Source organism: Crocodylus siamensis, chromosome 11, assembly GCF_052110815.1.
Source record: "Crocodylus siamensis isolate JL-2025a chromosome 11, ASM5211081v1, whole genome shotgun sequence".
Taxonomy (NCBI): Eukaryota; Metazoa; Chordata; order Crocodylia; family Crocodylidae; genus Crocodylus; species Crocodylus siamensis.
The window spans coordinates 51366474-51381812 of NC_143405.1; the positions used below are offsets into that span (position 1 = coordinate 51366474).

At 45.1% G+C, this 15339-nt stretch overlaps 1 protein-coding gene across 3 annotated transcripts in view; it reads left to right on the top strand.

The window, feature by feature from the left end:
• The window catches only part of FGD5 (FYVE, RhoGEF and PH domain containing 5), a 149686-nt gene that overhangs the window by 105413 nt on the left and 28934 nt on the right, over positions 1 to 15339 (top strand). For all 3 annotated transcript variants that reach the window (XM_090022683.1, XM_090022685.1, XM_090022684.1), the window contains exons 8-10: positions 130 to 217; positions 3319 to 3369; positions 6779 to 6837. In XM_090022683.1, coding sequence (XP_089878809.1) covers positions 130 to 217; positions 3319 to 3369; positions 6779 to 6837 — 198 coding nt within the window. The remainder of the gene's footprint in view (positions 1 to 129; positions 218 to 3318; positions 3370 to 6778; positions 6838 to 15339) is intronic.

Consider the following 15339-nt stretch of genomic DNA (forward strand, 5'->3'; position numbering starts at 1 on the left):
AAGTGGGGAACAGCTTGGTGGCAGGTGCATGGCAGATTTTTATGAGACACATCAGACCAGTGAGATCAGAATTCAGGTCAGGCTGCAGATCACTGATCTTTTGCATTTCTCCCCCTCTCTCGAGGACAGCAGAACGCTGGTAGCAGCCCCATGAGCATGAAACACCAGCTTTTGAAAGTGGTACAGCGTGTATTCCAGTACCGGGTGCTACTCACAGGTCAGTAAAGCTTAAATGCTCTCACATTTGCTTCAGAGAAGGCCCCTCCTTCATGCATTGCACTAGGGCTATATGCTGATGGCAGACAAGAGCTAGAGAAGGAAAAATGGGGGTGGAGCATGGGGCCAGAATCCTCAGGGAGCATCAGTCTCTTTCATAGGTGATATAGGAAATATGTTGGACTAATAGGGTGTATCTACACTGCAGCAGCAGCAACTCCATGTCCCACTGACATGCTGCAAACCCAGAATGTGCTGGTGATGTCTGGGGTCACCCCCAGTAGGGGCTCTCCAACATCCTGGACTACAAGATTTCAAGGGTATCTGGCCTGGAATGGCCTCACTGGTATATATGCAGGTTTGGAGTGTGCCAGCAGGAACAGGTGGACAGGGCATGCTCAGCCATAACCATAGAGACGGACCTTACCTACAAACATTGGATTGAGATGCAGAGAGCAACAGACCTGTGCTAGCCTCTGGAGGCTAATGGCAGTTCTGTGTCTGGGAAAGGAAGAAACACCACTCTTCAGTGAGATTGCATTGATGTGTTACTAGAAGATGCAGGTTCCTTTTGCACCCATTGACTCGACTGTACCCTTACTCATGTTCATGGATAGGAAAGGAAAAGAGTCCAGACACTTGCTGTCAACCCATAAATGTGATTCTATTTACAATTTAGGCCTTACCCCTTATTTAATTGACTTCAGCCTAGAGATGAACCAAAACAAAAACCTGGACTAACACCTTTGAACTCTGGAAAAACGCCATAGGGCAAGACATTTCCCCTTTACACTCACCACTATCCAGGGACCTGGCTCTCTCTCATCAGGACTCAACTTTATCTTCAAGAACATCCCATGAGATTGGGCCATTCATTCCATCCTGCTGGTGCAGACCTAGCTGGCTTATGGAAGGAAAGTGCACAAGGTATTAAATTAGGAAGTATAGGCTTAATACAAAGGAATGGTGGAGAGCTGGACAGGGAGGGAAGTGGTGAGATGTAATATTTAGCAGCAACAGAGGAAGTCAGTACATCTGATGGGACCACAGGAAACCAGTTCTCATTAGACATAAAGATGGAGAGCGGTGTTGAGCAGTGTTGGGTATGTATGTGTGTGGGTGGGGAAAGATGGGACATTAAGAAGGAAGCAGTAAACCCCACCTATATTCAACAGCTGATGGAAAGTATAACATGAGAGAGCAGACTCCTATAAATGTAGGAGAACAAAGGGATCATCTGAAGTTTTATTCACAGCATAGATTAGCAGCAGTTTCATCTCACTCCAAACACTTTGATCAAAGATGCAACTCATTTTTCACAGCTGTTTCTGTTTTTTTAGTAACAGTGACACAAGCGAGCACCGGATGCCAGTAGTAGGATATTTTTTGACTGACTTGCTTCCTTCTCTGGGTGTGTCTATACTAAGTGAGATAGACTTTCCAGGGACATAAGCAGCATGTGATATTTAGCTATCCTGCTTAGTCCTTTCAGTGGTTCCTGTGAATGCACGTAGCAGCACTGATTCTGAGAATGGATATGTTGCCCCTTATTGCCATGGGCACTTCTAGTACAATAAATCCCCTAAGGCCTAGTACCATGGCCAAGAGGATTGGGGTAATTACCAGATATGAGGAACTGCACTATGCCAGAGGGTTAGGTGAAACAGTCAAACCACTTCAGCAGCAGCGATTATGGTTTCTGCTCCACACTTGGGCAGAATTGGATTTGGCCATATCAGTGTAGTCGACACCCCACTCTTTGTAGCCAATTGATTAAACCAATGGGTTGAAATCACCCTAGATGGCTGTTGTGTGCAGACACAAGGTTTAGTGCAAGTACTGCAAAGTCGACATTCTAATGAGCTACTGCCACACTTTTGTACCTGGACTAAAACCATCTGTGGATATAAGCACAGCCCCTCACTTCCATGCTAAGACAGGTAGGACAGCATTCATTTTCTCTGGAAGGTGTGACAGGTAAAATACACACAGGTCCTTATGTTCGTTGCTTGCTGTTTCTAGCCAGATAAGGAAGGCTATTTAATCTGTTCACTGCTTGCCAGTTAGTGTACCATACTTATTTGTACCATACTTACTTTATTTTGGTTAAAAGGAGTTGCCCACTTTTGTTAAATATCTCTAGCCAAGTGCAGAGGCTGCATCTGAGAATGGAAAGTCTAAATACTGTGCCCTCAGATGGTGAACTGAAAAGTCGAATAGCAGACTTTTCTTATCCTTTCCAAATCCAGAAGAGAGCCAGGTATACTTCAGAGATGAGGGAGGACATAGGAGAAGTGAGGTCACACATGTGGGGCAAAGCAAGGACTGGGTTTCCATCCCATAGATCTTTTTCTCTGAAGTAAAATGTAGGTCTTGGATGAGGTAACAGAAGAGTAAAAAGTTACAGGAGTGGTGTTCAATAAATAAAGGCACTGAGATAATAAGGTGATAAGAATCATATAACAGTGTAGTGGAAAAAAAGAGAGACATACCCTTAGTCCCACAGGTAGCTTAGGTGAAGTGAATGGAATTCTTTGCCCAAGTAAAGGATGTCAAAACTGGCCTTTAACTACCTTTCCTGTTGTACACAGTTTACTGAATCTATTTTTTAATTTGAATTTGGCTCCGGCAATAATTGTTGAATTTCTCTGCATCTAGAATACTGGCATTCCAGAAAGATCAAACCCCATGTACTCCAGTTCCCACTTACATAGGACTCAGTAAGCATTTCTAGTACTATTCATTCTTGTGTGAAAATAAAAGAAATCCATCAGGAGACCATTTATTAAGTCAAACAGAATCACGCTCAGCTGCTTCTCTTGGCTGAGGAGCAGGAAAACATTTTAGTCCATTTCAGTCCACATGGGTTTCTCCTGCCAAGCTGGGTTTTGCTTCTCAAATCTGAATAAACCAAAACTCTTTAAGTAAAACTCAGTCCAGAGGATGAGTTTAAATTTGGAACAATGCTAAATCTACCCAGATAGGTGATCCTTAAGAATAAAGGTTTACAGGAAAGTAGGGTTTGTGTTTTATCTAGTCGAGACTATATTCTAATTTCCCTGTAACTGACTGGATGCTCTGTATTCTGATTGTTTCCTACAGATTACTTGAATAACCTTTGTCCTGACTCTGCAGAGTATGAAAACACACAAGGTAACTTGAAATGGGTTAAGCAGAACCCCAATTATCATAGCATTGAGCTGATGGGTCAGATGAGAGATCTCATTACATCTCCAAAATAAACTCTTTGGGCAGGGAGCATACCTTTTCTTTGCCTGTACCTGGCTTAGGATATGATATAACACTGACCGGAGTGATATTGTGTTGCTTAGCATAAAGTACCTTCAGCTACCATGGGCTGGACACATCTGTTACGTTACTGCAAGTCAAGATGAACTCCCTAGAGCTACACCAACACACCACAAGTGAGATCAGACTCCGCAGTGTGAAAGGCGCATTGTAAAGCCAAATTCCATATTGCCACTTTTATGTGGAACAATTAAGGGCACGGCCTTCTCACTGAATGGAAATTCACATCCAAATTCAGCTGCTGGTCATTTCCATATATCAGAGAAACATGACCCACCTCTCAGTACTGTGAGGAAAGAGGAGGAGGTAACTTTTCAAACCAGATCTGAGGTTATGTCCAGGGCAAGAGAGAAGAAGCTCACACTGCTGCTGTTTGCATCCTATTTCACTTCCTCCATCTGTGAATAACTGACGTAAAGCAGGAGCTGCAGGATTTGGATACTGACCCAGGTCTCAAACACTCATGGAGCTCAGAAATGGTTGGTCTTAGCACACTGGGGCTAGACACAGAATTTGACTGAGAGCTGGATGTGGATTTGAGATACCATCTCCACCTTCCCAAAATTCAAGGTCTACAAAGGACTGTAATTTACTACAGCAACAACAATAATAATGCAGTTTTTAAGAATAAAAAACTCTGCGGGTCCCTGGCTCTTTCACAAGCACATGGAGTAATTGCCTAAAGGCTAAGTTTTGGGGAGTTCCTATCACTTTGGCATACCACAGCCACTGTAAGAGAACTGAGTGCCCACCTTTTGGCTCATTCCCAAAGCACAAGTAACTGTGAATGGGAGGGTTTATTTGCATATTATTCAGCATGCACTTCCAGCTCCCTATTGCTTTGCAATAGTTCTGAGTGTTTTCAATAGCAACAATGGCTGAACAACTCTTATCGGTGTTCTTTCATTCCTGAACTCAGACCACCACAAACACACTTGTGAAATAGAGCATCATAATCAACTTGTGCAACATGAAGAACAAATCCAGATGCCCAGAACATATCAGGATTTTCAGTATCATTTTCCTACAGCATTAGGTGCATATAGCAATGGGAGCTCCCCATGGAAGCTTTCATAGTTAGTAGGGTCAGAAGGGACCTGAGCAGATCATGAAGTCTGACCCCCTGCCATGGCAGGAAAGAGTACTGGGATCAAACGACCCCAGCAAGGTGATTGCCAAGCCTTGTTTTAAAGACCCCCAGGGTAGGAGCCAGCACCACGTCGCTTGGAAGTGGGTTCCAGATCCTAGCCGCCCTAACAGTGAAGTAGCGCCTCCTGATGTCTAGCCTAAATATACCCTCTGCCAGTTTGTGACCGTTATTCCTGGTCACTCCTGGTGGTGCTCAGGGGAACAGGGACTCCCCCAGAGCTGCTGGTCCCCCCTGACTAGCTTGTAACAGGCCACTAGATCCCCCCTCAGTCTTCTCTTGTGGAGGCTGAACAGGTTCAGGACCCATCGCCTCTCCTCGTAGGGCCTGCCCTGCTGCCTCCTGATCATGCGAGTGGCCTCCTCTGGACCCTCTCCATGTTGTCCACATCCCTCCTGAAGTGCGGCGCCCAGAACTGCATGCAGTACTCCAGCTACGGCCTGACCAGTGCCGCGTAGAGGGGGAGGATCACCTCCAAGATCCTTTTCTGCCTCTGCACTGATGAGAAGGGAGCTCCCCAGCCTGTCGGTATGGTGCTGGCTCTTCCTCCCCAGGTGCAGCACCTTGCACTTGTCAGTGTTGAATCCCATCGTATTCTCATCTGCCCACCCCTGTAACCTGTCTCAGTCCAATTGTAGCCTATTCCTTCCTTCTAGTTTGCCCACATCCCCCTGCATCTTAGTGTCATCAGCAAATTTGAACAAGATGTTTTTTACCCCCTCGTCCAAGTCACTGATGAGATGTTGAACAGTGCGGGCCCGAGGACCAAGCCCTGGGGGACCCCACTGCCCACATCCCTCCAGGTCAAAAATGACCCGTCCACCACCACTCTCTGGGTGTGGCCCTCCAGCCGGTTGGTGACCCAATTGACTGTGTAGGTGTCTACACCACAGTCCCCCAGTTTCTTAATGAGAACGGGGTGAGAGACAGTGTTGAAGCCTTCCGAAAGTCCAGGAAGACTATGTCCACTGCTACCCCTGCATCTAAGGATTTGGTGACCTGGTCGTAGAAGGCCACCAGCTTGGTCTGACAGGACCTGCTGCTAATGAAACCGTGTTGGTTGCTCCTAAGCATAACCTCCCCCGCTGGGCCCTGATGGACATGCACCAGAATAATTCTCTCAGAAAGCTTACCCAGGATCGAGGTAAATCTAACTGGCCTACAGTTTCCTGGGTCCTCCTTCCTCCCCTTTTTGAAGATGGGAACCACATTGGCCCTCTTCCAGCCCTCTGGCACCACAGCAGAGCACCACGAGTGCTCGTACAGCCGTGCCAGGGGTCCTGCAAGGACCCCAGCTACTTCCCTCAGCACTCGGGGGTGGAAATCGTCCAGACCGGCTGATTTAAATACATCCAGTCCCTCCAGAAGTTCCCTGACTAGGTCCTCCCTGACCCTTGGCCTGGGTGCACCTCCCCTGGGGCCTGAGGGGGGCCGGGTGGGGGGGCTGATCTGGTCCCTGCTCAGGAAAATGGAGGCAAAGAAGTTGTTAAATAGATTGGCTTTGTCGTCTGGTGTGACGACCAAATTTCCTAGCGTGTCTTGCAGGGGCCCCACGTAACCCAGAACCTTCTTTTTGCCCCCATGTATTTAAAAAAGGACTTCTTTTGTTCTGACCTCAGTAGGAGCCAATCAGGCCACATACAGGCAAGGACCATAGTGTATTAAAGAAATTCTGATTTCAGAATTGGGTTATTTCAGATTTACACTGTATGCAGTTGAGAGACAAATGGGGCACAGGATTGAAAGCACTTGACATCTAGGCATAAACTAAACTATCAAAAATTGTGACCAGAAGACCTGTTGCAAGATGATTACATGAAATTCTGAAGCCCTTAAAGGTGGCTCCATGAGTTTTCTTGGTCAGGGCATAGGTCATAACACTATAACCGTGAGGAGGATGAATAAAGGAAGGAGGGGATCTAGTTGGAAAAGTGAATAAGACAGGCTTGGATCCTAGCTATGAAAGGCTGCTTCTCCCTGAAGATGTGAATGCAGCTTTATCAGTGTATTTCTTTAAAGGATGACATTTATGAATAAATGTGATTTAAGTTATTTATCCTAATTGCTCACGTGCTTTCTGTTTTTCTGTTGTGCTTCCCCTTACAGCTGCCTTACTCATTGTCTCTGAAATTACAGACCGGGCCAATGACAGGATGCAGCAAGGGGTGAGTCCTCTGGGGTCGAGTTATATGATGATCTATTCTGTGAGTTTGCTGTTGAGTATAACTTCATGGTAGCGGTCCAGGCCCTCAGATCCTCTAGCCAAAGGCACGTGTTCCCTAGTGTTCTCCACAGCTAGGTTCAAGTAATTAAATTCTGTTCTTATTTATAATTATGTAAATATCAAGTACATTGTTTGACATTAGCTCCTTGGAGAAGATGGTAAGTCACTGCAGAGTTCAGTTGAAAGTTCTCGTCCTTTTTAGCCTTGGGGTTGCTAAAATTGTACACGGGAGGAATTAAGGGGTGGAATCCTGGCATTCTTGCTGCTACTGGGATATATTCAGGTATGAATACAGGCCTGATCCTGCTCCCAAAGATATCAGCATCCACGGTTTTGCACTCGGATAGGACCTTCACTATTGTATGATTTCATTGACTTCAGAGAAGTTATTCCTGATTACATGCCAATCTTCATATGTAAGTGAGATCATAATTGTCAATTACAGGAGGTTAGTTGGCATCTAAATCCATATTTAGGCACCTAAATGCATTCTATGGTCTTCAGAAGTGCAGCTTCCACTGAGGTCAGTGTTAGAAACTGACCTCCTCTGGCAAGAGATCAGAGCTACAGGACATTAGGGAGATGGTCTGCAAATAGGTCTTCTAGTAATTTGCTCACAAGAGCACAATCCTGTTTCCATTTAAGTCAATAGGCATTGTGCCATGGATGTTGGTAAGAACCAGTTTGGAGTGCAGAATACAAAAAAGCACTTGGCTGGATTTTGATCTCACATATACTGGTTCTGTACTAATGGAACCAATTCCACTGGATATATTGGTAACTGGGAATTATGAGTTCCTTGTGTCTTACACTAGTGTGATATAACAATCAGAGCTGCTGGGTCTCTCTCTATACCTTATTACAGACATCATTTTTTATCTTATATATTTCTATCTGGGTTTAGTTTCTATCTGTGGAACACAGGCACATGAATTATCCCAGAGTGCAAGATCCTTCAATAAAAAGCTCCACCTTCATTTAACTTTCATTTATCACCATGATTTAGCTATCATTTACCATGGGATAAGAGCAAGCATATGGACAGTTGTCACATAACTACTAATGCTATGGAAATTCCCACCCTTGTTTATCTTGTAACTGGTTTATGTACCCATTCCCTTGATACATCTGCACAAGTCCTGTTGACTTGAGCTGAAGCATGAGGTGTAATATTTAACCCAAAGTAAGCACCACACAGTTTTTCACAGTGTCTTGAAACATTGCCTTGGCAACCTCATCATAACTGAGCATAAATTATTAACAATACTATTTGAAAATCTTCTTCTATTGAGGTCACTACACTGATCATTCAAATATAATAGCAATAATTAATATAAAAAACTAATAGATTTTAAGGCCAGAAGTGAGTATCATGAAAATCTGTTGTGACCTTCTGCATTATGCAAGCCATAGAATTTTATTTAACAATCCCTGCATTTCATCTAATAATCAATGGCTGAACTGAAGCATTTCTTTTAGCAAGGCATTTAATCTTAATGTCAAGACTTAAACTCCTGAATGACTATTTTGCTTTGGTATTTCACCAGAGTAAGGGGAAAATCATACTAGAGAAGGTTCAGAATGGGCATGGTGGAAATGACCACCTTCCTATTGTTGACATTGAGCTGGTGTGTGACCAATTAGAAAAGCTAGACATAAGTCAGCAGGACCGGATGAACTTCATCCGAGAGTGTTGAAGGAGCTGGCAGAGGTCATCGTGGGACCTCTGGAAAAACTCTTCCAAAACTCATGGCACTCAGAGGAGGTTCCTGAAGACTGGAAGAGGGCCAATGTTGTGCCCATCTTCAAGAAGGGGAGGAGAGAGGACCTGGGCAATTATACGCCAATTAACCTAACTTCTATCGCGGGGAAAATCCTGGAAAAATTCATCAAGGAGTCTATGTATGATACAGTTGTAGAAGGTAGGATTCTGAACGACAGCCAGCCTGACTTCATCATGGGCAGGTCTTGTTTTACCAATCTCATCTGCTTCTATGACCAGGTAACCAGCCACCTGGATAAGAGAGAGGAATTCGACATTGTATACTTAGACTTGCAAAAGGCCTTTGATCTGATATCCCATGATGTTCTCATGGGAAAACTGGAGGATTGTGGGCTTAACTGCTTGACAGTTAGGTGGGTAGGAAGGTGGCTGTGGGGTAGGATGCAGAGACTTCTAATGAACGGATCTGTGTCGTCCTGGCAGGAAGTGGCCAGTGGTGTCCCTTAGGTCCGTGCTTGGTCCAGTGCTTTTCAACATCTTTATCAAAGATTTGGATGTGGGGTGAAGAGCTCACTGGCCAAGTTCATGGATGACAACAAGTTATGGGGGAGTGTGGTCACACTTGAAAATAGGCTGCAGATACAGGCAGACCTAGACAGGCTGGCAAGTTGGGCGGATCAGAACCAGATGAAGTTCAGAATTGAAAAGTGTAAAGTGCTCCATCTGGGGATGAACAATCCCCAACTTAGTTAGAGTCTCAGTGGCACCAAACTGACTAGTGCCACGACTGAAAGGGACCTATTACTTGAAAGAGGTAAGAATAGAGAATAGTATGAATATGAGCCATCAATGCAATGCTGTAGCCAGCAGTGCAAATAATACTCTGGTATACATCAACAGCGCATCTCAAGCAAAACCAAGGAAGTGATTCTTTCACTTTATTCAGCATTGGTGAGACCGCAGCTGGAGTACTGCGTCCAGTTCTGGGTGGCGCACTTCAACAAGGATGCAAAAAAGCTTGAGAGAGTCCAGAGAAGAGTCACCTGTATGATCACAGACTTGCAAGGGAAGCCATACGAGGAAAGGCTGAGGGACTTGGGTCTCTTCAGTCTAAAAAAGAGAAAACTGAGAAGGGACTTGGTAGCAGCTTACCACTATATCAGGGGAATACATCAAGGGTTCAGAGAGCAACTGGTCACCAGGGCACCCTTGGAGAAAACCAGGAGTAATCGCCACAAACTCCTGGAAGACCAGTTCAGGCTTAACACTAGGAAAAACTTCTTCACAGTCAGGGTGTCCAGAGGTGGTGCAATCACCACCCTGGAGATCTCCAAGAGGAGACTGGACAGTCCCCTCACTGGGGTCACTTGACCCCAGTTGTCTTTCCTGCTTAGTGCAGGGGGACTGGACCTGATCACGTTGCAAGGTCCCTTCTGGCCCCTAACAATCTATGACTCTACAAAACCAACAGGGAATATGTCACATCCCTTGGAAATTGTGTCATCCATTTAGGATGTTTACATCTTATTTCCTCTTTGAAGTTTGCTGACATCAGTGTTGGGCATTGAGAGGTATTGGAGACTTTATATATAGGTAATCGTACACTGTGATCAAGTCACTTCTTAACTTTCACTTCAGACATCATAGGTGCATGATCCAAAAAACAAACAAAGTAGACCCCTCTTTCAGGGATGGGTATGAAAGAGAAGAGGATCATGATATGAATTAAAGCACAGAAGAAAATCTTCACAAAGAGACCTTCTGCTTTAAAAGAGAAGAAATGAACGGCCTAGATCCATGAGGCATGCAATCCACAACCATGAGCCTTGCTGAGCAACACCTCAGCCTCTGCTGACCTAGCAAGTTTTCCATGTTCCCTTTACATCCCTGCCCACATGAGGAATGAGAGTCCTTGATGAAGTCCCAAAGCCCAAGTGTTCAGTGTGGCAGAGCTAGTCACCCAGTGTAGATCACAATAGATAATATATTCCTAGTTTTCCTTGCTACAACTTGAGATGTGAGTGCATGTGAGGAGTGAGAGAGAGAGGCAGGTTCTCAAACTCCAGACTGTCTTTCACCTTTTAAAAAGAAAACCTCCAGGCTTTGTTCAGAGAAAAAAGTAGAAGCAGATGTTACAGCACAAGAAAACTGGGAGCCAAGAATATCAACTTTTGCTCACATCTGGAAATCTCAGGCACTCTGGTTTAAAAGATATGTCTCTGATATGTCTGCCAAGGCCCTAAGCACAGCTGGGATTCACAAGTTGCCCTGTTGCGCCAGATGTCAGAGCCACACCCTTCAGAGACAGAGAAGCCCTTGCTCCAGTACACATTTGTAGATTTAAAACCATTTCCTTGGCTGAATAAGAAGACACCTGTTTTATCAGTTGTGTTGGTCCTGCCTCTTGTGAAGCCAATAGGAAAACCTCTGTAGAGTTCAACTGCAGCAGTTCTGAGCCCAAAATACTTTGACATATGCTCAGTTATCAAGTTTCTCCTTTCATGCAGTGATGGGCTCTGCTGAGAGCTTTGGTTTTCCTTGATAGTCTGTACTAGGGGTAGCTTCCATCTGCAGAGTTCAGAGTCTGGACATTGCAAAGTTCAGTGTAGTTTTATGCACTTGGAGTCGTACTCTAATTCTGCAGAATCTGAGTCTTAATTTAAAAGATGGTCTCTTTTATATGCCTCAGAGTTGCTAAGGGTTGCTACATTCTGGGCCCATCTACATGTGTGCTTTAATGCAGCCGTTCTCAACTTTTTTGTACCAGGACCCATTTGTAAACATCGATGGCCAGCCCCAACCCAGTGCCCCTCACTCCCACCCTACTGCCCCCAGACCCCAGCCCCACAGTGTGCAGGGCAGGAGGTGGGTGTATGGGGCAAAGGGGCTCCAAGCAGCCCCTTGCAGCCTGGAACTCTGCCAGCCTGCAAGGGAAAAGCCACAGGTTCCCATGTTTTTCTTCTTTAAAGGAGAATCCATTTTTAAAGTTTGTTTGCAACCCTTTCACATATTCTTCTGACCAACTTTTGGGTCATGACCCACAGGTTGAGAAACAGTGTTTTAATGCACAGTAGCCTATTTTACCATGCTTTAAAGCATCATGTCAAAAACCGTGCTAATATGCTAATGCACAGTAAAAATAGGCTACTGTGCATTAAGTGTCATTAAAAAGCATGTGCTTTCACTACTGTGCATTAGGGCAGACTAACACACATTTATTTAGTACCTCACATTAGAGGTACTACATTTAATGTGCATTAGGAAAAGCACATTAATGAAAGTGTAGACATGCCTACTGAACACAAACCAAGTGAAATAAAAGAAGCATTGTTTTCGTGAATCTGCAGAAGGCATGGAACAATGTAAGTTTAGGATGGGGAGAGGGATGGGAGTGAACCCTCTAGAGAGGAACTGGTAGTTATAGTAGGGAGGGATATGCAAAGTGACAGGAAGGTGAAGAGACAGAAAGACAAAGAAAGGAGAGAGAAAGGGTGAGGAAAAGAAGAGCAACAGTGGAGGGAAATAGCAGTGGTTATAAAAGTAGGCATGATTTCTCACTCAGTGATGCTGAAAGCATTACATTATTATAACCATAAAGTTAGTGACCTCAAAGACCACAGTACAGTCTAGATCTACATAGGGAAAGCACTGCAAAAAGATTTTAAAACCTTATCTTATTACCTTGGGTTTTTGAAAGGGTTGGATTCTGATTTTCTTTGTCCCCAGACAAACAAGTTGTAATACCACTTTTCCATTACTGAAGCATACTCTGTGCCAACATAACACATATATCATCATAACATGAAGATCTCAGAGAAACTTTATACTACAACCTTGGGAATGTAGGAATATTTCTACTATAGGCTGGGAATGATGGCTGCTCAGGATCAAATTCCTATTCACTTATTTTTTTTCTGATGCTTCTGCTTTATCCCTGGATTGCAATCTGTTGTGATGCATGTTTAAAGGCAGTGCAAATTATAACTAAAATAGCAGATTTGGACATAATTATATGAGTATTATTCTGATGCCTGACGTGTAAATAAGTAATAAATGGTTAGTGCTTTCATTTTGGGAGACTCAAAGTTTGCAGCTCAACTATACAGATATTGAGCTCTCACTCTGCTGGGTCCTTCCAGATCAGTCCCAGGGATATAAAAGACCGAAGTTAAGTTAGCAGTCCATCGTTTAGTGCTGCAGTCCCCGGAGACTAGGATTACCATACGCCCAGGGTTTCCCAGACCTGTCCTCTTTTTGGGTCCTCCCATCTCATTCCAGGTAGTTTTAAAAAATATCAGCAAATGTCCAGAATTTTGCTGTACTCTGCACTGAAGTTTTCCCCAGCACTTCCCAGCTTGCCCTAGCAAAGAGCTGCTTGGGGCTGGAGGAAGTGGGGGGAAGGCGATTAGAGGCAGGGGGCATCACATGCATCTCTGCATGCACATCAATGTGGCCAGCATGCAGCCAGGCAGGGTGGTGGGAGCAGCCCTGGCAGCTGCATGCAGGTAAGTCTGTGGGGGGTTGGGAGCTGGAAGGCCAGGACTTGAGGACTGTCCAGGGGGCTGTGTGTATGGTAGGGTGTGCAGAGGGGATCGCTATGGCGAGGGGCACTGCCTGCCAGCACTGGGGGAAGCTGTCCAGATACTGGGGCTGCAGCAAGCCAGGGGAGGCACCTGCCCCTCCAGTGGGGGAAGCCAGCAGGGGGGCAGCAGGGAGCTGTGTGGTCTGGCTGGCGGCACTGGGGCTGGTGCCCTTGCTCACCGGGGTAGGGCAGCTGGGAGATGCTGCAGGACTGGAGGGAGCATAGGACTGCGGGTCAGCAATGAGGGGCACTGGCAGGGCTGGGGGGGAGTGAGAGGCACAAGGGAAGGTGGGATATGTGGGTCAGGAACATGGGATTCAGGCAGTACCAAGGAGCTGCAGGTCAGGAATACAGGGCACCGGCGTGGTACTATGGGTCAGGAGTGAGGGGCAGCAGCAGAGCTGGGAGGGGCTGTGGCTTGGGGGTAAGGTGCAGGACGTGGGCATATCACTGCCCCCCTATAATCATACTACCCCCCCACCACCACCCCAACAGGTGTCCTCTTTTTTGAAAATGGAAATATGATAACCCTACCAGAGACCATGTGTTTTAATGCACAGTAGCCTATTTTACCATCCCTTAAAGCGTCATGTCAAAGTGAGATCCAGGACATGATTCTGTTGATCAGCCTAACCGTAAACCCCCAGCTCCAAATTGCCCGTCTTTGAGTGAGTTGAGCTCTGAACAGGAGTCAGAACTGAATTTTCCTCTCTTCAAATACACCAGAGCAAAACAGTCTCATTGCAGTCTTAGCCTGCAGTCAGGCAGGCCTCCTGCATTCCTGGATCCCAAACTGTGCCTCTAATATGACATCACTTTGCCTGGCATATTCTGGGGTCAGGTGTCAACTGTGAGACCCATTTTCAGTGAAATCCAGATCAGGGTATTATCCTCTTTGGGCGCATCTACACGTGATTCTGCATCACTGTACCAAAACACTATGGCAACATAGCTCATCGCTATGGCAACGTAGCGTTGGTGGGCACAAATTTTGGTGCCAACACTATGTCAGTGAAGCAACAAGCTACCTCACTATAGCACTTCACTATGGCGATGTAGCTGCTAAAATTAACTGTGTGCCGTCATGGAGTACTTCCTAAAGCAAGTACTGAGTGATGGTGCAGTACCAAGTGCACCGTGAGGGGCACATATAGATGTGCCCTTTGTTTCTTGGGAAATTACCTAACAACGAGAGTAACCTCCTCCATGACTTTCCCTGTGCCAGGACTGATGGAGGGAAGGCTTTTACAAAAGCAACCTTATTGAGATTTTCTCGGTCAAAGCTAGCATGAGAAAGGCAAACTCTTTCATAAATACAAGTACAGATTTTAATGTGTTGGACTGTGCTTCTATGCAACTGGCTCTTTATTTCCTCCACTTCCCTTCACCATTGGACATAGCAGTGGGCTTCATTTTTTAAAGTGTTTGGAAATCTTTTGGGGTTTGCAGAAGTGATAGACTGTGCAATGACCAGTACTCAAGTGTCTGGTTTGGGACCATTTCATCCAAGATTCCACCTTGATGCATGCACTTAGTTTGAACATATAAGCAGAGCAAATCTGCATTTTATGGCCCCCAGCTCTTTTGAAACAAACGGCTTGGGAAAGATTAACCAAACCTTCCTCCTTCCCCACCGGGGTAAATTGTTTTTGTGTAGAGACAAGTTTCATGAGAAGCTAATTTCAACACCCTTGGCAGTTGGGAGCTTCATTCCTGCTAGACTAGCCCATGCACACATGTCTGTCTACACTCCTCCGTTCTTCTCTTGGTCACTGCTTTTCAATGCTGAGCTGCTCACAGCTGACACTAATTACAGAATAGGCTCAGAGTCAGTCCAGACATTAATAACCTGGCACCTGGATGAATTCCTTGGCCAATATTTAGGCTTGAAAATAGCAGAGAGAGTCAAGCTGCTACTTATTCATAAGCTACACTCCCAAATCTGACAGGAGCTACAGCCTGTGTTTCCTATAGAACCCCAAGGAGTACCGCAATAGCTGTTTGCTTCATAACAATAGTTTAGCACCTTTTCCCTAACAACTATTATATAGGACTTGTAAGGTGCTTTACAAATATCAATATTAATGTACTGTTCTACTATAATAATCCATAATAATATATTCTAATATATTTTAAAT